Source organism: Dasypus novemcinctus, chromosome X (assembly GCF_030445035.2).
Source record: "Dasypus novemcinctus isolate mDasNov1 chromosome X, mDasNov1.1.hap2, whole genome shotgun sequence".
Taxonomy (NCBI): Eukaryota; Metazoa; Chordata; class Mammalia; order Cingulata; family Dasypodidae; genus Dasypus; species Dasypus novemcinctus.
In genome coordinates this window covers 62,059,442-62,080,688 of record NC_080704.1, presented here as the reverse complement: position 1 = coordinate 62,080,688, position 21,247 = coordinate 62,059,442, and the positions used below count along the sequence as shown (strand labels likewise).

General features: G+C 37.5%; 1 protein-coding gene across 21 annotated transcripts in view; it reads left to right on the top strand.

The window, feature by feature from the left end:
- HUWE1 (HECT, UBA and WWE domain containing E3 ubiquitin protein ligase 1) overlaps positions 1-21,247 on the top strand; it is a 170,206-nt gene that overhangs the window by 63,190 nt on the left and 85,769 nt on the right. For 19 of the 21 annotated variants that reach the window (XM_058291917.2, XM_058291916.2, XM_058291915.2 and 16 more), the window contains 13 exons: positions 1,712-1,774; positions 3,603-3,680; positions 4,578-4,625; positions 4,818-4,886; positions 5,501-5,600; positions 6,759-6,859; positions 7,155-7,305; positions 7,448-7,575; positions 9,464-9,604; positions 9,805-9,910; positions 11,728-11,856; positions 12,478-12,579; positions 13,051-13,131. In XM_058291917.2, coding sequence (XP_058147900.1) covers positions 1,712-1,774; positions 3,603-3,680; positions 4,578-4,625; positions 4,818-4,886; positions 5,501-5,600; positions 6,759-6,859; positions 7,155-7,305; positions 7,448-7,575; positions 9,464-9,604; positions 9,805-9,910; positions 11,728-11,856; positions 12,478-12,579; positions 13,051-13,131 — 1,297 coding nt within the window. Of the gene's footprint in view, positions 1-1,711; positions 1,775-3,602; positions 3,681-4,577; positions 4,626-4,817; positions 4,887-5,500; positions 5,601-6,758; positions 6,860-7,154; positions 7,306-7,447; positions 7,576-8,434; positions 8,844-9,463; positions 9,605-9,804; positions 9,911-11,727; positions 11,857-12,477; positions 12,580-13,050; positions 13,132-21,247 lie in introns of those variants that run through there. The other 2 variants (XM_071213180.1, XM_071213179.1) reach the window with 1 other exon arrangement.

Genomic DNA, 21,247 nt, shown 5'->3' with positions numbered 1-21,247 from the left:
ACTGCTGTCACTCCCACTAGAACAGCCTTTTTAACCAGCCAAGCCGGGGTGTGGGGCGGGGCAGGAATCTCCAGGCAGGCTTTCTCAGTCTTCCATTGGAGAAATAAGTTCTAATACCCTAATGGATACCATTGTACATTGTATGTAATGAAATTACTTATCTTTTGTGCACCTAGATTGACAGTAGTTATGTGTCATCCTTAGGAGAATTAATAAAATAGCCACTCATCATTATCTATGTTCTATGCTTCATATGTGATACCTGGGTTGAGAAAGGCTGCCATGCCAGTGTGTCATGTGTAATTTGACAAATCCTAACAGGGGAGGCAGGTTGTGCTTCATTTTTGTTTTTTTCCCTTGAGAAATAACTTTTAGAACCAGTTGAATAGCCATTTCAATTACTTAAACTTTGTTTTTTCCTAAGAGTTCATTGGTAGTTGGTCGCATGATAACAGCATTTTACAAAAAAGAGCTTAGATATATGGAGATGTGTCAGGCCACAGTAGTAGCCAAGATAATTGGGGTCAACACTGAGATGACAGGAATGAAATAAAATCATGGAGTTAAGTGGCATTTGTGTTTAAACCTTGCTGGTACTGAGTCATTTACATAATTTGTAAGGAACAAGTGGAAGCAATTAGTTGACGCTTGTGTTCTAATGGGGATGACTGGGAAGTATTTCAATTTAAAAATTTAATAATGTTCTTAGTAAAAGGGATTGATGTTCCAAGGGCTGTCGAAGATGCAGACTTCTTCAACAGCTATTGCTGGTTATTAAACAAGATCTTATTGCTGGAGTTTTGGATTTGGAAGCAAATAATACTCTATACTACAACCTTTCCCAACTACTTCACCTCAAGTTAGTACTTGTTTATGAGTTCTTAATGCTTTGTGGTGGAAAGGTACAATAGTAAATAAACAAAGTAGAATTTTACCAAGTTCATGTCAAAAAGAGAGGAGAGCATGTGATTCCACCTAGGGTGTAAGAGCATGGAAAGTATCTAGTGGTAATGAAGACCTAATGGGACAAGACTGACCTGTCAGCAAGCATGACTGCAGGCATGTGGAAAGCAATTGCTTTGTTTTCTTCCCAGTAGCATTTTCACATGAAAGTAGAATTGATCTTATTAGAGAAATCACCTGTATGTAGACCATCTTTCCTTGATTCATAAGTCCTTCTTCTATTTGCTCCCTCTTTTTGTTTGACCTTCACATTGGACTCACTGGTATTATTCTTCCAGTTAGTTTATAATAAGGACATTTGGAGAGTAGGTGTTGGCTGAGATTCAGGGCTCTTTGGGACATTGTAACAAATGTACCACACTAATGAAAGATGTTATTAATAAGGGAAAATGTGAAAAGGGGGTAGGGTATGTGGGACTCCCCTATATTTTCAATGTAATCTAAAACTTCTTGAACAATAAAGAAAAAAATTAAAAAGAAGTAAAAAGAAGGACATTTGGAAGGCCTGATCTTTGAGGGTACAGCAGTGAAATACTTTGCAGTACCAATTTATGAATATGATTCAAATGAAAATATGTAATGTGTTAACTTTGTTTTGCTCCTGAGGATCTTAGGTGCTAACTCCTGTTTGACCATGATCTTCTTTCTCAAATCTTCTCATCACTGTGCTCCAGACAAACTCTTAAATATTTTATGTACAAGGATGCCATAAGCAGTGGCTTAACATTGTCTTTTTCCCTTTTCCAAGAGCTGGGGTGGAAAGGAGAATGGCTTTGGACTTGCAGAATGTTGCAGAGACTTGCATATGATGGTAAGTAACTCTGGGATAATATGGGTGTCTTTTAGCAGAGATGTAGCTTTCTGAAACTTACTTTACAATGGACACATGGGTCTTTGAACAACCTGAGATCAGTCAAGACATACCACACCCGAGGAAGCAGGGTACAAATGCTTCAGTCCTCATTGTACTAGAGGTAGGTGAAGACTCAGTATATGTGCATACTGAACTTAACGCCGACTCTTTGGTTAGAGAGCTGGATTTGTTAAATCAGTTTAAAAGGAAATAAAAACTCCCAGAAAGTACATTTGCTTGTGTTCTCTCACTGAAACTATTAGAGCTCTGGGCATCATAGCATGATTTAGTAATGGCTGCTTAGAAAGCAGTTCTACCGTTGGGATTTTGAGAATTTATTATGTACCTGTTTGCGTTCTTTGCTCTTCCCTCATGTTCTCTCCTCATGCCTTTCACCTATTTTTAAGTTATAAGCTCATGCTGTCCTTCCCTCTGTTTTGAAACAGTGCAGTGCCAGGAAGCAGCTATATTTTCCAGCAATGTGTCATTTCTTTTGTCAGTTTGTCATGTTTACTGTAAATGACTACAGTGAAATTTAGTAAATTTAGTGAATCTGTCTTTAAGCTTTTTTCCCCAGGAGAATATCTATCTTTCTGGTTACAGAAAACTACCAATTAGAGCAAGGTTTCTTTCCCTACCTTAGCTGGTATACTTTATTTAGTGAGCATTTTATGAGTGGATATTGGGTAATATGGAATGTGATGATCTTGCCTCTGTTTAATAACCAAAGCTACATAAATCGTAAAGGGTATTGAAATTCTCATGCTTAGAATGAGTATTTAGAGTTTGAAATTCTCGTTCTTAGAACATAATTTTTCATTTTAAAGTTTAGTTGATTAATTCTGAGCTTCCTGACGTATGTTGCACTTTTTCTTTTGCCCCTTGGGCAAAACAGTATATTCTGTACTAGGTTTGCATAATATCTTTTACCCATTTTGGTCCTTTTATTTATTGATATTTGACATGTCACGAGATTTTTAAAAATATAATTTATAACTTGAAGCAATACTTACATATGCTAAAAAATTATAGAGGAGTATGCACTGATAAGTTCTCCATCCCCAGATACAACCACTGCTATCAGTTTCTTTAAAGGAGATATTTTAATGGTTATGCTGTTGGCAACTTGTTTGGTTTGTTTTGTGCTTTTCTAGAGTTAAAGAGGACTTGTTGTCAGGGTCTGGTTTATATGGTTTTGTGTCTGCCTGTGCAGAAAAGCAGTTGGATATAATGAGAAGTGATGTAGAATGATGTGAAAGGGAGTATTTGAAGAATAATGAAGATATGTCCATGGGGCATAATTTGAATAAAATATTTTAAAAGACTCATGATAGACACTAAGATTTTCATAGGAATGTCCTTTTCCATTCTTTACCTGCATCCTGGTATTTAACCTCTATCCTTTCTTGGAATCTTACTCATTACTGCTTAACTGACTTTCCTCTCTTTCCCCCCTTGGCAATAGCTACAGTGAGAATTGATCTCTTGAAAGAAAGGGCAAATGGTAGCTTATGAGTAAAAGATAAGGAAATTTTGGAGCTCCGGTCTCCACTTTCCTGATTCTGTTTTGTTACAAATCTTTACTCTGTCCGAGCCCTGCTAAGACAAGGAGTAAAGGTATTCTGGCTGCTGATAGTCTCCTTACTGCTCATTCTGCTGCTGGTGAGTTGGTCAAGTGACTAGGACTTTGGGGAAAGATTGAGTTTAAAGGACTTTCTATGGTATCTGCTTTGTTTATAGTCAGTTGAAGCTCAGTATCTGATTCTTTCATGTGTTTTATACACAGAAATACCCGCCCAGTGCAACTACACTACACTTTGAATTCTATGCAGATCCTGGGGCTGAGGTCAAAATCGAAAAAAGGGTGAGTCTCATTCACACTTGTTTCTGATGATAGGGTCTACAAACTAGTGTAACTGAGGTTGATGCTTTAGGACTCCTCAGTTAAATGAGGGAATGATTTTGAGTTGCATTGTTGCCCTCCCAAGCTAAATATACCTAGCAGCTTCTTAATAACAAGTGTTCATTGTAAGGCCAGCTCTGATAGGTTTGAGTCTTACTTATGTTGAGAACTGCCAAAAGACAAGGACTCTCTTTGTGGAACACTACTATGATTTATGTGTTTTTCTCACAGTCTCAGTTAAGAATTTCAACATACATTGTGATAGTCTGGGTAGTGATGGCTCAGGTTTCTCTAGCTGAACCTTTAGTGACTTAAAACAGCCTGTAGGAAGTCTAAATTTATTGCTCATAGGCTCCTTAAATTATCTGGTCATTGCATACTCTTTGTGGAGATACCAAAATTCAGTTTGGTTTAGAATTAGCCTAGTGGGTGAGAGCTTTTTTCTTCTACCTAGAATATAAAGCAAAAATAAATAGCAGTAATAATATTTCTAGGTTTTTGGCTCCTTGAGAACAACTCTAATGCATGTTTACAGAGAAACCATTTTCATAGATTCAGTCTTTTCTGATGAATACTAAGGATTAAGTCAGCAGTGGGTTAAAAGGGAGACAAGGAAGAATATGAAATGTGCATTATATTTTAGTACTACTGGTTTCAAAGACGTTTTCCTGAGAAGATTCTCTACACCAAATGGATGTTCTTGGGGAATTTGTAAGTTACCTTTTTTTTTTTTTTCAGTTAGGCTTCAGCCTAGGATGGCATCTTGGTTTTCAAACAGTTATTGCAGTCCTATGACATGGGAAGCTAGAGTTTTCAGTGACTCCTAACAACTCTCTTATTTTTTTTTTTTAATTTCAGACAACTAGTAACACACTACACTATATCCATATAGAACAGCTTGACAAGGTAAGAAGAATTTTTTTTTTGCTTGTTGTCTGCTTGTTCTTTTTTTCTCACCTGTTTTCTTTAGGAGGCACCAACAACCAAACTCAGGACCTCCCATATGTGCCTGGGCCACATTTGCTCCCAGGAATTTTTGACTAATGGCTACTTTCATGTTTGATTTACTTTACATTCCCAACTTTTTTTTAAATGTAGATTTCCGAAAGTCCTTCTGAAATAATGGAATCTCTTACCAAAATGTACAGCATTCCTAAGGATAAGCAGGTATGATATGTCCTAAAAATAAAGAGTATGGTTGTTATCCAGGTAGACTAGTGATATGTGCTGGAGTGAGAGGCATTATAGCAGAAAGAATGTTAGCTTTGGAGTCAGACCATAGGCAAATTACTTTGGCCTGTCTGAGCCTTAGTTCCCTCATCTTTTATGAAGCTTATATTTGATAACTTCCTACATCATAGATCCTTATAAGAGTTTGGAAAACCATAAAGTGACTCACAATGAACAGCCAATAAATGGTAGTAGCTTTCTCAGCACTTTAGATACCAAAGAAGAAAACTGTGTAGTTGTGTTATTTTTTCTTGCTTATTGTGGCAATGGTCAAATATTTAATTTGATTAATAACAATCAAAACTCTTTCTACATATCCCCTATTTGTTGCTATCAGTATAGTGACAGTTTTTGGTTTGCATTGGGTTATTAGGATTCAGTGACCCTCTGTTTTCTCCCATTTTGTTAGTGAACTTCAGAGTGAAACCAGTTTTGCTTGATATGTTAGTAAATAGCAAGAATAAACCCGTTTTACTGGCCAATCCACCAGGTTTAGATTTAGCCCTCACCTTTTCCAATGATTTCCTAATGTAGGTGTTATCTCTTTACAGATGCTATTATTTACACATATACGACTGGCCCATGGCTTTTCTAATCACAGGAAGCGATTGCAAGCTGTTCAGGCCAGACTGCATGCAATATCTATATTAGGTAAGAGAAACATACTCTAATTTGCAGACCCTAATTAGGCAGTTTGGACTTGGTTTCCTTTGAACTGCATCCATCTTTGTTGCTGTAAGACTTACTCTGATCATTTTGATGGCAACACCTGTCTCTATTCTTCCTCTTGCTGTTTCATTTTTCTCTCTTTCATCTCCCATCCCTTTAGAAGTATAATTTTGAAGTATGTTACAAAGTACTTATTATTAAGTAGTTAATACTGTGCTTCTAACTCTTTGTATTGTGGTGTGGTAGACTGAAGAGTGCGCTGGTTTCAGAATCTATCCTGGGCTTTCACCCTGGCTCTGGAAATTATTAGACCCATGTTTATCCTCTCACCCCTCTGTTTACATATTTTATATTGGGATAGTAACTTGATAGGCTGATCTGAGGTTTAAATGAAAACCTGAAAGCATCTAGCACAGGGCAGGCACAAAGAAGATATAAAATGATAGCTGCTGCTATTATTACCACCCTTCATTACATTATAACTTGTTTATCTCCTCTTTTAAACTGAATTTCTTGAAAAAAGTGAAATTCTTATTCTTATGTTTGTATTTATATCTAGCATTCCTGGCATGGTAGTGGGTACTCAGAAAATGTTTGTTGAAAATGAAATAAATGTGCTCATATCTCATTGGCTTGCATTTCAGGGAACTACATCCAGTTCCTCATTGTGAGATCATTGAAATTTAACTACATGCATTTTCACATTTTACACCAGTGTCATCCAAGTTTATGGCTTAGTCTGGGATAGTCAATAAATGTTCTTTATGGCCTATAGAAATGTTTACAGTGAAAACAGAAGCATTTGAAGAGGGTAAAATGGATGCCTATGTGTAGGCATGTGGAATTATTTCAAGTAGTGATGTTATGAAAAATGAACTCTTCATTCTCCTTTCCTTTTTCCATCCCCCAAAATTCTTGCCCAAGACTATCAATACCATTAATAGGGGAATCTCAGATTGGTGAGTACTTAAAGCTTTTCACCATACTTTGATCAGATCCTGTGGGATTCAGTGATTTTTGTCCTCCAATGCTGGTTGAAAGGGAATTCTTCCCAGAACCAATAAGTGCTGAAGAGTTTGTCATTTGGCAGTGGCTTGACCACTGCCTTCTTGCCTAAAGTGTTTGTTTCTCCTTTTGCAGTATATTCCAATGCCTTGCAGGAGTCAGCAAATAGTATCTTGTATAACGGGTTGATAGAGGAGTTGGTAGATGTCCTTCAGATAACAGATAAGCAGCTTATGGTATGTATTAATACTCTTCTCTTTATATTAGGCTTTTGGGTATTATTACCTTTTGGGTTTTCCCAGGATTTGGAATGAACCCTAAGAGGGAAGCTTGGCCCTTTATCTCTTCCTCTTTGGGCATTAAGCTGAAAAATAAATAATGCTGGATTTTTCAGTGTTGTACTCCTCCATCTCCCCAAATGATTCCTGCCAGTAGAATAGCTTAAATTTGAGTTTTTGGGATATTAGCTACTTGATTGAGTCATTTTTCCTATTATTTGACCCATCCCATGTTTGTATTCTGTTCTAATAGGAGATTAAAGCTGCTTCTTTACGAACATTAACATCAATTGTACACTTGGAGCGGACTCCCAAACTCAGCAGTATTATTGACTGTACTGGAACTGCCTCCTACCATGGATTTTTGCCTGTACTTGTGCGAAACTGTATCCAGGCCATGATTGGTGAGTGTTCATTGGGATTATCCTAAGCAGGAAGTGGACTGCACACCAATCCTCTTTCTTTTCTGCCTATTTTAACATCCTGCCTGTTTAATACCAGACTGTAAGATTGTTCTTTCTTTCCCCCTCCCAACCTTCCTTGTAGATCCTTCCATGGATCCATACCCTCATCAGTTTGCCACTGCTCTCTTCTCTTTTTTATACCACCTGGCCAGCTACGATGCTGGTGGTGAAGCCTTAGTCTCCTGTGGAATGATGGAAGCCTTACTGAAGGTGCGCAAACTTTTTTCCTTTTTCTCTACATTTATGGGAAACTTAGCTGGTAGGGTGTAGAGTTGCAAACTTGGAGTGCTAACAGGTTGAGAGCAGATAGCATAATAAAGCTCACCTAGAACACGCTGTACTTAAGTTTTCTGGTTATCTCATGAACAATTTTTATAGGAAGCTACCTCCATTGTTAAGAATTGATCATAATACAGCATAGTGTGGTAGTCAAGAGGCCTGGGTACTAGTCAAAACCTTCCCTCACCGTATCACCTGAGGCATGACCCTGAGGAAAATTATAGGTAAAGCTACTTTGTAAATTGTGCTATGATGATAGTAGCCAGTGCTGGGCACTAGGCACCAGCTTTCCCCCCTTCCCCCCCCATATATTTGATTTAGTCCTGAAAAGTAAATGGTGTTGCCATTATCTGAGAGGACAGTGTGTCCCAGAAGTCTTAGTTCTATTAGGTTGGTGCAAAAAGAATTGCAGTTCTGGACTGTGAATTTTAAATGATTGATTATAACTAGGCTCAAACACATCTTTATTAATCAAAATAGGAACTATTACAATAAAAACTTTTTTGCCAATAATAAATAAGTTTATTCCTTTGGTGTAAAAATCTATGCTTCGGGATTCTACGAACTCTTTGAAAGCATTTTCTGCATCCTGCTGGTTGTGGAAGCATTTTCCCTGCAAAAAGTTGTTGAGATACTCGAAGAAGTGGTAGTTGGTTGGCGAGAGGTCAGGTGAATATAGCGGATGAGGCAAAACATGATAGCCCAATTTGTTAAATTTTTGAAGCATTGGTTGTGCGACATGTGGTTGGGCATTGTTGTGGAGAAGAATTGGGCCCTTTCTGTCTACCAGTGCTGGCTGCAGGTGTTGGAGTTTTCGATGCATCTCATCAATTTGCTGAGCGTACTTCTCAGATGTGATGGTTTCACCAGGATTCTGAAAGCTGTAGTGGATCAGACCAGACTGGCAGCAGACCACCAAACAGTGACCATGACGTTTTTTTGGTGCAAGTTTGGCTTTGGCAAGTGTTTTGGAGCTGCTTCTCTGTCCAACCACTGAGCTGGTCATCGCTGGTTGTCATATAAAATTTTCATCACATGTCACAATCTGATTGAGAAATGGTTCGTTGTTGTGCAGAGTAAGAGAAGACAACACTTCAAAACGATGATTCTTTTTGGTTTTCCATCAGCTCATGAGGCAACCACTTACTCAGTTTTTTCACCTTTCCAATTTGCTTCAGCTGCTGAACTACCGTAGAATGGTCAGTATTGAGTTCTTCGGCAACTTCTCATGTAGTTGTAAGAGGATCAGCTTCGATGATTGCTTTCAATTAGTCATTGTCAACTACCGATGGCCGGCCACTTTGCTCTTCATCTCCAAGGCTCTCGTCACCTTTGCAAAACATCTTGAACCACCACTGCACTGTACATTCGTTAGCAGTTCCTGGCCAAATGCATTGTTGATGTTGCAAGTTGTCTCCACTGCATTACGTGACCCATTTTGAACTCAAGAAAATTGTTCGAATTTGCTTTTTGTCTAACATCATTTCCATAGTCTAAAATAAATATAAACAACAAATAATAAGTCATTAGCAAAAAAACATAAAGCAAGAAATGCCTATTAAAATTATGTATAACATAACCACATTTATTTAAGAACGTATTCCAATATCAAATGGCAAGTTTCAACAATGCAAAACTGTAATTACTTTTGCACCAACCTGATAGCATTTAACTAACACCAAAAATTTAACACGTTCTTTCCCCCTGTACCATGCTGCCTCTCTAAGGCCCCAGACTGCATGTTTTCTAGAGAGTACACTATTTAACGGCTTTGTGTCTTTTCAGTTGATTGTTTTTGCCTCTATTCTCTCCCTCATAGGTCATAAAGTTTCTTGGTGACGAACAGGACCAGATAACATTTGTTACCAGGGCTGTCAGAGTGGTTGACCTTATCACCAACCTGGATATGGCAGCTTTTCAATCCCATAGTGGACTTTCTATCTTCATTTATAGACTTGAGGTATTATATACAAGGAGCACTTGGCATAGTCTTTAAACCCAATGAGAGCCTAGGAGCTATCCTAAGAACCATGAAGAGCCATCTTAGCCCTCTTGTGTTTCTAGAAACCAATTCTGTAATCTGCCTGGGGTGTTTTTCTAGTGGTTTTTCTTCCCTGGAATATATGCAGAATTTTCTTTTTACCTTTCCCTTTATTGTAGCATGAAGTAGATCTGTGCCGAAAAGAATGTCCATTTGTGATCAAGCCGAAGATCCAGAGACCCAGTACTACACAAGAAGGAGAGGAAATGGAAACTGATATGGATGGTAAATAACAGTCCTTAAGTCAGGATTTTTTGTTTGAGTATTTTATGTCATCACACTACAATTATTTTATTCTTCCTCATAAATTCTAAAGTATACATCTGACTTGAGTATGCATTTTCAGCAACCAAAACAAATTTTTACTACATAAATGATTTACAAGTGTTTTTCACAGGGATAATTAGAAAAGGAAGGTGGTACAGGTTTTTGGGAATAGAGATGAGAGGTGAAGCAGATGGTAGAGCTCCAGTGGCACCCTACAGTTATACTATGATGTTAACCTATTTTGTTTCTTCACTTAATTGATGTTTTATTATTTTATTGGTTCATTATCTTCTTACTCCCAATAAAATGTAAGTGCCATCAGATCAGGATACGTGTCTTATTCACTGCTTTATCTCCAGCAGTATCTGATACATCATAGATATTTAAGATACAGGATCAGATGCTCTTGATGTTCTGGTGTATCATTTTTTTAAACACCCTCCCCCTCTACCCAATGTATAGTTCATGCTACTAGTATCAGAAAAAAAGCTGTTCCCCAAAACAGCTTTCTTAGAATTTAAATTCTTCTTTTCATGGTGACCCAGGTTGTCATTTATTGTCTTTTATTATGCTATAATATTATATACTATATTATGTCATAAAATAATATCATGTAATGCTTTCATTTTGACACTAGCCGTAGGTTGCTATTTCCCCATTTTTTAAAATCTTTTTGTTTTAATCTTTGTTTCTGAACGTACTTTTATGTGTGCTGTTATCCCTAGAAAATCCCCTTTACCCAATTTCTATTTCTAGTCTGTTATGGGCATTCTGGCATTTGAGTTAATGGGTGAGATGCCATAATGAGTAAAATGTTACATCTACTAAATGGCATGTTATAGAAGACCGTTTAAAGACCCACTGTTTATTATAGATCAGTGGGTATAAGAATGAATTAAAGTGCTTTTTAAAGATTAAGACCCCATCTGCAATTCTGTAAGTTTGCACATGGAGCCCAGGGTATGTGCACTTTTAACAACCAAACCAGGTGATTCTGATGTGCATTCTTAGAGAAAATTATAGATTCAGTGAAAAATAGGTTAAAAAACTGACATAAATAGATTTATAAATGTTTGTATACTTTTTAAAAAGGTTGGAAGAAAGTATCTCAAAATGTAAATGATAGAATAAAGAAATTTAAAAAAATAAATAAAAATAAAGATCAAAATTGTAAACTCATTTATCAGTAGGAGAATTTTTCCATATTTTCAAAATTGTAAGAAATGATTTTATATTTTGTACTTAATTAAAATTACTTTATTCAAGTATATAAGTAAAAAATGATTATTCACACCCCCCTCCACCATAGCTTTTGCTTTGGTGTGACCTTTTTTGGGCTGCTTTGTGCACAAATTTAACTCTTCATATAAGTGTATAATTTTTTGAAACAGGGAGATGGGATCATATCCATGCTATTCAATTTGCATTGTTCATTCAGTGTATTGTAGATATCCTTATTAGTATGTTGAGTATTAATATTCCAGTACTTTTAAAATACATTTATTGTTATTCTCCAAATATATATCCCATGGATATAAAATTGCATGTTTTACTGTCTTCTTTAAAGAAAGCTTTTTTAAATTTATAGTCTTGAATAACTGTAGTGGTGTTACTTTTCCATTTGTTCGTGAAATTTTTACATTTTCATTTTGGGGTTTGGTATCTTAATACTTAATATCTTTCATTTCACTTTAATGGAAAATGTTTTCTCAAGCAAAAATCTTTGTTGGTACCTTTAATTCTAATTAGCTTCTTTATGATAACTTGTGCCTTAGTTGCAGATGTAACTATGGAAAGCAGTCCAGGCTCATCCATCTCTATGGAACACCGGGTAGATGTTGAATTAAGAGCATCGAGTTCCAGCAGCAGCACTAACATCTCCTCTGGCCCTGGCTCCCGTCCTGGTGTGTAGACATGTAGATACGCAGTCTTTCACACTGACTGAATTATTAAACTAGTGAAGAAGAGAGCTCTGGAGGTAGCTTAAGTGGTGCATTTGAAGTTTAGCTTTCTCTGACTATTTCTTTCTAGTGTTCCATTATCTCGTGTTAACATGTATTTCATAGCATTTATAGTTTTCTAACTATTTGCACATGGATTATTTACTCAAAATAGCCATGTTGGGGAGCTGATGTGGCTCAGTAGTTGAGTGCTGGCTTCCCACATGCGAGGTCCCAGGCGCTCAGTCCCTGGCCTGGTACCATTTAAAAAAATAATAATAATAATCATGTTGAAGGGTAGTTAATATCTGAAACAGGAACTGAGTCTGAAAGAGTTATTCTTTTTACTTTGTAAGTTTTCTTTTTTAGTTTCATGTAGTCCTTTTCTACTTTTAAAGCTTCATTTAGTCCTGTTCTACTTTCAAAGTTTAGTTAAATAATTTTTCCAGTGTTCAGAAACTTCACTTGTATGCTGATTTTGCTGTGGTGTTTATTGGTCTTTTAAAAATTTGTTTCATGTGCCTAACTCATTACGGACTAACAGTGAACCCAGTAAAATTCGCTTGATTTTCTTTTTCTTGCCAGGAGTCCAGTGTATTCCACAACGAGCAGCACTTCTCAAATCCATGTTGAATTTTCTCAAGAAGGCCATTCAAGATCCGGCTTTTTCAGATGGCATACGTCATGGTATTTGATTCTAGATACTTTTTTTGGATGATGTTTGACTCGTAGGAACATGTAACCAAGGCTTCACAAAAATTGGCCCTTTTCATGTTTTCTGAAGACCACGTACTTTTATTCGACAAGACAGGGTTAGAAGGAGACCATTTTGAAAATTGTTTGCTTTCACTTTTTCTAGACCTAAAGGGTATTTAGCTATTTTCATAATTATTTTACCTTTTTCCCCCATGTTTCCAAGTTTTCAACTTTCTACTCACTTCCAGCCTATTAACCCCATTCTGTCTCTTTCTGACCCTCTTCTTTTTTTGTTCCATTGTTAGGAGCTGATTTTACAGACAGGGAATAAATAATAGAAAATTCAAGGTGGTGGGGGGCAACAAAAAGGGTCCATTAGATTTGAATCAGTACAGACTTTACCCACAGTGTAAACTACTACCACACTGACCGTATTCTCCTTAATGTTTCATTTTCTCTTAGTAATGGATGGTTCTTTGCCTACCTCCCTGAAACACATTATCAGTAATGCAGAATACTATGGCCCGTCCCTCTTTCTCCTAGGTAAGTGGATTAAACATCAGTTTGGTCATATCAAACTAAGATAGTGTGACAGAGCTCTCTGTGTTGTACATCTTGGGAGGATTTTACAGTCCATATTTATCCACTCTTTAATTCATGTATCTTGCTGTAAATAAAATAGAGAAAAGTCAGAACTCACATTCATATAAATTTCCATTTCTTGAATATATCAAATATACCTTTTATAAGCAGTGTGTTCTGCATCATTGTAGTAAGTAGTAGTAGTTTACGTTTGGTATATTTGCTTTACTTGCGTGAGAAGCATGTTTTTATGTGATTGTTAATCCCTAACTTTAAACTGGGAAATCCAGTCATAATCATCTTCATTCTTAGAATTGATTGCCAGATCTATGAACTGTAGTATAGAAAATTGTTCTGCAATGTAGAAGATGAAGGTTTGGAGGCTATGGGTACTTTGCATTTAATTAGGAAAATGCCTTTGCAGTTTGACATTGGGGCTGCTTTGAGTTGTTAAACTTTATTAATAAGCATTTATTAAGAGCCATACATATTCAGGGCAATGTGCCAGATACCTAGACTTATAGAATATTGGAAATTCTCTTTAAAACTATGAAGGGGAGGTAGGGAAATAGGGAAAGCCTTGTACTGTTAGCAGGGTGTGTGTGTGTGTGTATATATATATATATCTCAATTTCTAGAAAGTAGTTTTTGGCTACTACAGGTTAGATACTTGCCTAGCTTCAACCCGCTCCTGAATCAATTTAGAATTTTTGCATATTAACCTTGTATCCTGTCACCTTGCTAAATTCACTTATTCATAGTTGTTTCGTTGATTCCTTAAGCTGTTCTGCATAACCTTGTCATCTGCAAATAGACAGTTGTACATCTTTCTTATAATCTTTATGCTGTTTATTTCTTTTTTTGTCTTACTGTATTTGCAAAGATTTCCAGTACAGTGCTGAGTAGAAGTGGTGAGAGTGGGCCTCTTTGCTTTGTTCCTGAACTTAGAGAGAAAAGCGTTCAATATTTCATCATTAAGTATGAGGTTAGCAGAATGTTTTGTTTTGATCCCTTTTATCAGATGGAGGAAATTCTCTTACAATATAATCCACCATTACATGGAAAATGACTATTGGTAGATTCAAGAGGGGAGGGCCACAGGCAGGAAACGAGCCTTAGAGTACTACATATAACATCAATGCAGGTCCAGATTTCATTACTATGGTCTTCATAATTCCCTGATTTTTTTTAACAAATGAGTTTTCTCCATGCATATTAATAAAGCATACAATTATCCAAAATGTACAATCAATAGTATTTGGTATAATCACATAGTTGTGCATTCATCACCTCAATAATCATTAGAGCATTTTCATTATTTCAATAATAATAATAAAAAATAAACTATCAAGAAATTTCTTCAACCCTTGATATCTCTATGCTTCCCCTGCTGTAAATAGCTGCTCTCTCCCTGATTTTTGAATTAGCATAGCAACTTTATAGTTTTCCTGTAAACTTGTACCCGAGAGAGATCAAATTTGCAATTGCAAAGCAAATCCAAAATAATTAAGCCAGCAATTATTATTCCACCCTGAATGATATTGCAGAGCAGTTCACCCCAGGAAGAAGGAGATGGCCAGGAAAAGAAAAAAGTTCAATTCTGGACTCTCTTAGAGACTTTATTTTGTTTTCAGTGTTTCTTTGGGGTTTAAAACTTTTTAAATTTTGTTACCATAGCAAACAAAATTTCCAATTTTAACCACTTTCAAATACATAGTTCAGTGGTGTAAATTATATTCACAGTGTTGTGCTATCTTCAACACCATTTAGTGCCAAAACTTTTACATCATCCCAAACAGAATCTCAGTACTCATTAAGCGTTAACCCCCACCACACCCTACCCCCAGATCATGGTACCCTGTATTCTCATTTCTCTATCTGGATTTGCATATTCTACTCATATAAGTGAGATCACACATATTTGTCCTTTTGTGTCTGCCTTATTTCACTCAGCATGTCTTCATGGTTCATTCATGTTATAGCATGCATGAGAACTTCATTCCTTTTTACAGTGGAATAGCATTCCATTGTGTGTATGTAACAGATTTTGTTTATCCTTTCATCCATTCATGAACACTTAGGTTCCTTCTACCTTTTGGCTATTGTGAATAATGCTGCTATTATCATCAATGTACAACTTACTGTTGGAGTCCCTGCTTTCAGTTACTTTTCATATATCCTAGAAATGGTATTACTTAGTCATAATAATTACATATTCAGCTTTCTGATGTATTACTAAACTCTCTAAACTTTTCCACAGCATCTGCTACATTTTATATCTGAACAACAATGTGTATGGTTTCCTATTTCTCCAAGTCCTTGCCAACATTTGTTATTTTGTTTTATTTTTTTATTTTTAGCAATAGCCATCCTAGTGGGTGTGAAATGGTATTTCATTGTGATTTTGGTTTGCATTTCCCTAATGACTAATGAGGTTGAGCATCTTTTCATGTGCTTTTTGGCCATTTGTACATCGTCTTTGGAGAAATGTCATTAAATTCCTTTGCCCATTTTTTTAAACTGGGTTTTTTGTCCTTTTTGTTGATGAGTTGTAGGAGTTCTTTCTGGATACTAAACTATTAACAGATATTTGCTCCCATTCTATTGGTTTTCTTTTCACTTTCTTGATAATGTCCTTTATGCATTAAATTTTTTTTGTTTTATTTTATTTGACAAATTGAGTTTACAAAACACGTGTGCATACCATACAAGATTCCTGTACATTGCCTCACAACCAACACCTTACATTGTTGTGCCACATTTGTTACAATTGATGAAAAAACATCATCATAATACTACTGCAATCTTTAGTCCATAGTTTATATTTGATATTTTCCCACAAACCGTTCTATTATTAATACCATATATTAGTACTTTATATAATTCGTGAGAGAACCTTCTCGTATTTGTTCTGCTAACTACAGTCTATCATTCACCTTGGGGTTCTCTGTATTATATGGCCCCTTGCCTTGTTCTTTCCACCCAAAGTGTACACCAGTGGCTTTCAGTTTCTTCACAGAATTGTGCTGTCATCAGCTCGGTCGATTTTAGAATGTTCCCATTACTCCAAAAGGGATCCCATACCCCCTTATACAGCCCAATTATGACCCTTAGCATTGATATAGTACCTTCTTTGCCATTCCTGTAAAAATATTATACTATTATTGTTAACTTTAGTCTTCGTTACATTAGCTGTGGTTGTATTCTTAATACCTTGTAATAGAGGAACGTTCTTGTGTTTGTACTATTAACCACAGTCATCTTCCACCACCGAAATCACTGTTACACAGTCCCTAGATTATCTTTCAGTTGACATTCACCTCCCTAGACTACCCCATTATACTCACTATGTTACCATCACCTCTGTCCATTTCCCTACCTTACAGTCATCCTTATGGAACAGTCTACATACATTCAGCATCAGCTCCCTCTTCTCAATCCACATTCTGTCTCCTAGTACCTAAATTTTGATTTTGTCCCATTTATGTTTTCTTTTGTTGCTTGTGCTTTTGGTATAAAGTCTAAGAAACTTATCACTTAACACAGGCTTTTCAGGATGTTCCCCTATGTTTACTTCTGAGAGTTTGGTTTTGGATTTTTGGATTTTTTTTCCTTCATTTTTTTAGGAGGTACCAGGAATTGAATTCGGGCCTTTATATATGGAAAGCTGGCACTTAGCCACTGAGCTGCATCCACTCCCCACCATGCTGTTTTTTGTTGTTGTTGTTAATTTATTTCTCTCCCCTTTCCCCCCACCCTGTTGTCTGCTCTCTGTGTCCATTTACTGTGTGTTGTTCTGTGTCTGCTTGCATTATTGTCAGTGGCACGGGGAATCTGTGTCTCTCTTTGTTGCGTCATCTTGCTGGATCTGCTCTCTGTGTGTGTAGTGCCACACCCGGGCAGGCTGTGCTTTTTTCATGTGGAGCGGCTCTCCATGCAGGGCACACTCCTTATGGGTGGGGCTCTCCTACGTGGGGGACACCCTTGCGTGGCATGGCACTCCTTGCGTGCATCAGCACTGTGCGTGGGCCAGCTCACCACACACGTCAGGAGGCCCTGGGTTTGAACCCTGGACCTCCCATGTTGTAGGTGGATGCTCTATCAGTTGAGCCAAATCCGTTTCCCATGCTGTTTTGATTATGGTAGTTTTATAATAAGTTTTAAAAACAGGAAGCATGAATTCTCCAACTTTGTTCTTCTTTTCAAGATGATTTTGGTATTCGTAGCCCCTTACCCTTCCATATGAATTTGCTTGTTGGCTTTTCCATTTCTGCAAAGAAGACTATTGGAGTTTTGGTTGAAATTGCATTATTTTATTTGTTGAGCTACTCTGGATACCCTCCCAGTATTATTGACCCACATATGGCAGAAGGTCCCCTTTAAGGCACAGTCTATACCTGAAAATGCCAATAGGTAGTTTAATCCTTTTGTTACCAACTGTCATATCAAGTAGAGAGCTTTGAGAATCATTGAAGTATTCTATGACTTGAGGTATTTGGTTTATATGTTATGCTAGGAGTTGTATCATTGGGTAGCCTCTGTGGGCTGAGTCTGCATTACAAAATTGAAAATATCTAAACTTGTGCCTATTACACCAAAGATTGTGAAGAGGCCCAATATATTCCAGAAAAAGATGGCCTAGTACTCCCATTCTGTGGTAATTATTTGTGAACAAGATGGACTTCTGGTGGATGTATATGGTAGAAGAGAGTAGAATGGAGAGGTCGATTGTATGTCCCTGCTGAGTGGGAATTGTAATACAGTAGAACCAGTAGCCCAAGGAAGTTGGAAGATAGAGTTTCTAGTGGGCAAATTGATAACATTGCAGAGGTGTGAGGTAAAATAGTCTCAATGGTGAGTTATAGTTGTATATAATATTGATTAATGGGAGAGGCTGGAAAAGAGCATGGAGTTTATGAAGGGGAAGTTAATGAGGACCTGGGGAGGTGGAGATGCCCTGCTACCAGAATGGCATTCCAAATGAAGATTTTGCTCCCAGATCTAATCCCTGGCTCTTTACCCCCACCTTCATACCCACGTGTATCCCATTTAACTTCCCTTACTGCCCTTTCTTTTCTCCTGATTCCTGCCTTAACCCACATAACCCCCAACCCTGCCATTTCCATCTATGTAGGCCTGCTTAAGCTCTGTTCCTGTCATAGTGGATGCCAGTGGCATCATAGTTAGTGGGCTGCTTAACCAGAGAGAGTGGTGAGTAATCAATATGAATATTAAAGACATCCAAGGGGGTAAGAATCAGTTATATAACTGATTGCCCAGGATGGGGTATCTGGTAGCTGACCCAGTTTGAAATTCTCTTTTACTGTTAAAATAGATAACGTCCATCAGGTTAAGGAAATTAGGAATTATGGGTAGCATTAAGAATAGTGGGGAGTGAGGTGTGGGATATAGGACGAGGGAAAATCAAAGCTGACGAGGTTGTGGGATTGTGATGATGACGCGGAAGTAGTTATTGGGCAGTTAGATCTTGGGATGTCAGTGTCAAGGCTAGGACTATCAACGGTGCTGAAATCATCTGTTGAGATGAGATCATCATCTAGGATGTGTTAGTCTACTGGGCCCTAAGAAGCCCTGGACCACTCCAAGACCTTGAAGCAAAGTTGTACGTTTGAGACATTATTGTAAAACTGGCTGAAGATCAGTAACCCTTTCCCACTAGGAGTTACAGGATAATTTCTTATGGGGAAGCTCTGCACTGATATGTGATCCAAACAAGTAGGAGTTACAGCTATGGTGGAAAGAAGCCTAAGGAGTTTGGCTTTGACTGGAGTGGTAGAATCCTAGACCTAGGCCATGAGCCAAAATAGTCATATCCAGGCCAATTAGAGCAAAAATGCTGCACAACGACATTTGGAGGCTTTCGCATGTAGAGGTACCCAGTATCCATTTATTACGATGGGATTTATAGGCACTGTCATCCCAGTTCCTGTTGTGGCCTCTTATTCAGTATTTCATTAATAGGATAGATACAGAGCTAAAATCCTGTTTATGAATAATGTTGATGTTGGGAACTAATTAAAGGTTATTGTCGTCTTTGGAAGAACCATATATTTGTAAGTTTTGGGCCAGGAAAACAGCAAAAGCTCTGTTCCCTGCAAAGTAGGACTTCCAGTTAGCCAACCTCTAAAACCATTATGTTGGGTAAGGCCATTGGCAGAGAGCTTTCTTGTGACATATAGAATAGTCTGGAGGTCAAGAGATCACAGTTTTAAGTTGAGTCTCAGAATTCTGTTACCCACTCTTGATCTTGGTTCCAGTACAGCATGAATTGTACCAGTATCATAAAGAGGAGGTGTCACTGAGTGGGGCATTATATTTGGTGTCATAGACTCATAGACAGGAAATGCCCCGTTTTATGTTAGAAAGGGGAAGAGAGAAGCCATTGTTGCATTTAAAAATTTTGTTGTTGTTTAAAGTAAATACTCTCTCCTGTCAGCCCCTGGTAACTTCTGGTCTACTTTCTGTCTCCATGAATTTGCGTAGTCTATTTATTTCATATGAATGAATCATATAATTATTTTCCTTTTTGTGTCTGGCTTATTTTACTCAACATAATATCTTTATGGTTCATCCACATTGTAGCGTGCATCAGGCCTTCTGCTTTTAACAGTTGTAAACAGTGTTGCTAAAAATATTGGTATAAAACTGTTTGAGTCCTTGTTTGCAATTTATTCAGATATATACCTAGGAGTGGCATTGGTAGGTAATTTTCTGAGGAACAGCCATACCACATGGCTGCACCATTTTACATTCCCTTCAGCAATATACAAGGGTTCCAGTTTCTCCACATTATTGCCAGCACTTCTTTTCTGTTTATTTTTTATATTTTGATATTTTAATTAGTACACTGTATTTCAACTTGAAAAAATAAATTAACAAAAGGCAGCTTAACAAATTATGGAAGCATTTTGTTGGGCCATTAAGACCTAAAGATTGATAGATAATTCAGGGTAACTAAAGCAGTGGGCAAAAGTGGGAGCCATTTGAGAGAGCATTGTCCATTTTATAAGTTTGAGTGTCCTTGAGTAGGCCTTTATGTCTTTATTAGGCTTGCTGTCTACAGACAGTAGGTCAAATAGAAGTTCTCCATGTATACCTTGTTTTTAAGACCCATGCTTGCACTGAATGACCAGTAAAGTGTATCTCCTGATCAGAGTCACTGTAGACATCTGGAGGCCCAAAGGGAACCAGCCTTTGTGGAGAGACCTGTAATAAATAGTGTCGTCAGCAATAGCATGGAGGGAAAGAGATAAGCCAGTAGGCCTGTTTAAGAATTAGTAATTGGGGAGCAGGTGTAGCTCAGTGGTTAAGAGCCTGGGGGCTGCAGTGACCACAGGTCTTTTCAACCCATTCAGCCAAGAGCAAGGGGTAATATCTCAGCTTGTTTGAAAAATGTGAACAAGTTGACCACGTGTGGCAATAAAATGACTTCCTTGGTATGAGCTGAGACAAGCAAGACATTTTTTAATTGTAGGTAAGTTCTGAGTGACAGTATATTCCTAATGTGGAAGGACCCATAGACGATCCTGAATGTGATGTCTATTTTAAGCCCATTGAACAGAAAAAAAACAAGGAAGCCATAGCCTCCCTCCCAGGAGACTAAAAATAAGAACAAGAGACATATCTTTGTTGAGGGTGGCCTGGAGTGCCAAAGGGACTAATCATTTCTGTGAGTTGGGCTGACCCTTGGGGCCCCATCCTTTATCAGGAATGACCTGGTCATGGAATGGGCAGCATCCACGCTCCTCTTCTCTCTATTAAGTGTTACTGAGATGTTTTAACTTCTAAATATTGTTGTGGTTATTGGTCTGGTCGTCTTTGCTATCATTTCTTTTTTTTCCCCAATAAAAGACTGATTTATTTCTTTCCCCACCTCATTGTTTGCATTTGCTGTCTGTTCTCTGTGTCTGTTTGTTGTGTGCTTATCTTTTTTTTCTAGAAGGCACTGGGAACCTTAGAACCCAGAACCTCCCACATGGAATGGAGGCGCCCAGTCACCTGAGCCACCTCTGCTCCCTGATTTTGTGTCTTTCATTGTGTTTCCATGTTGTGTCAC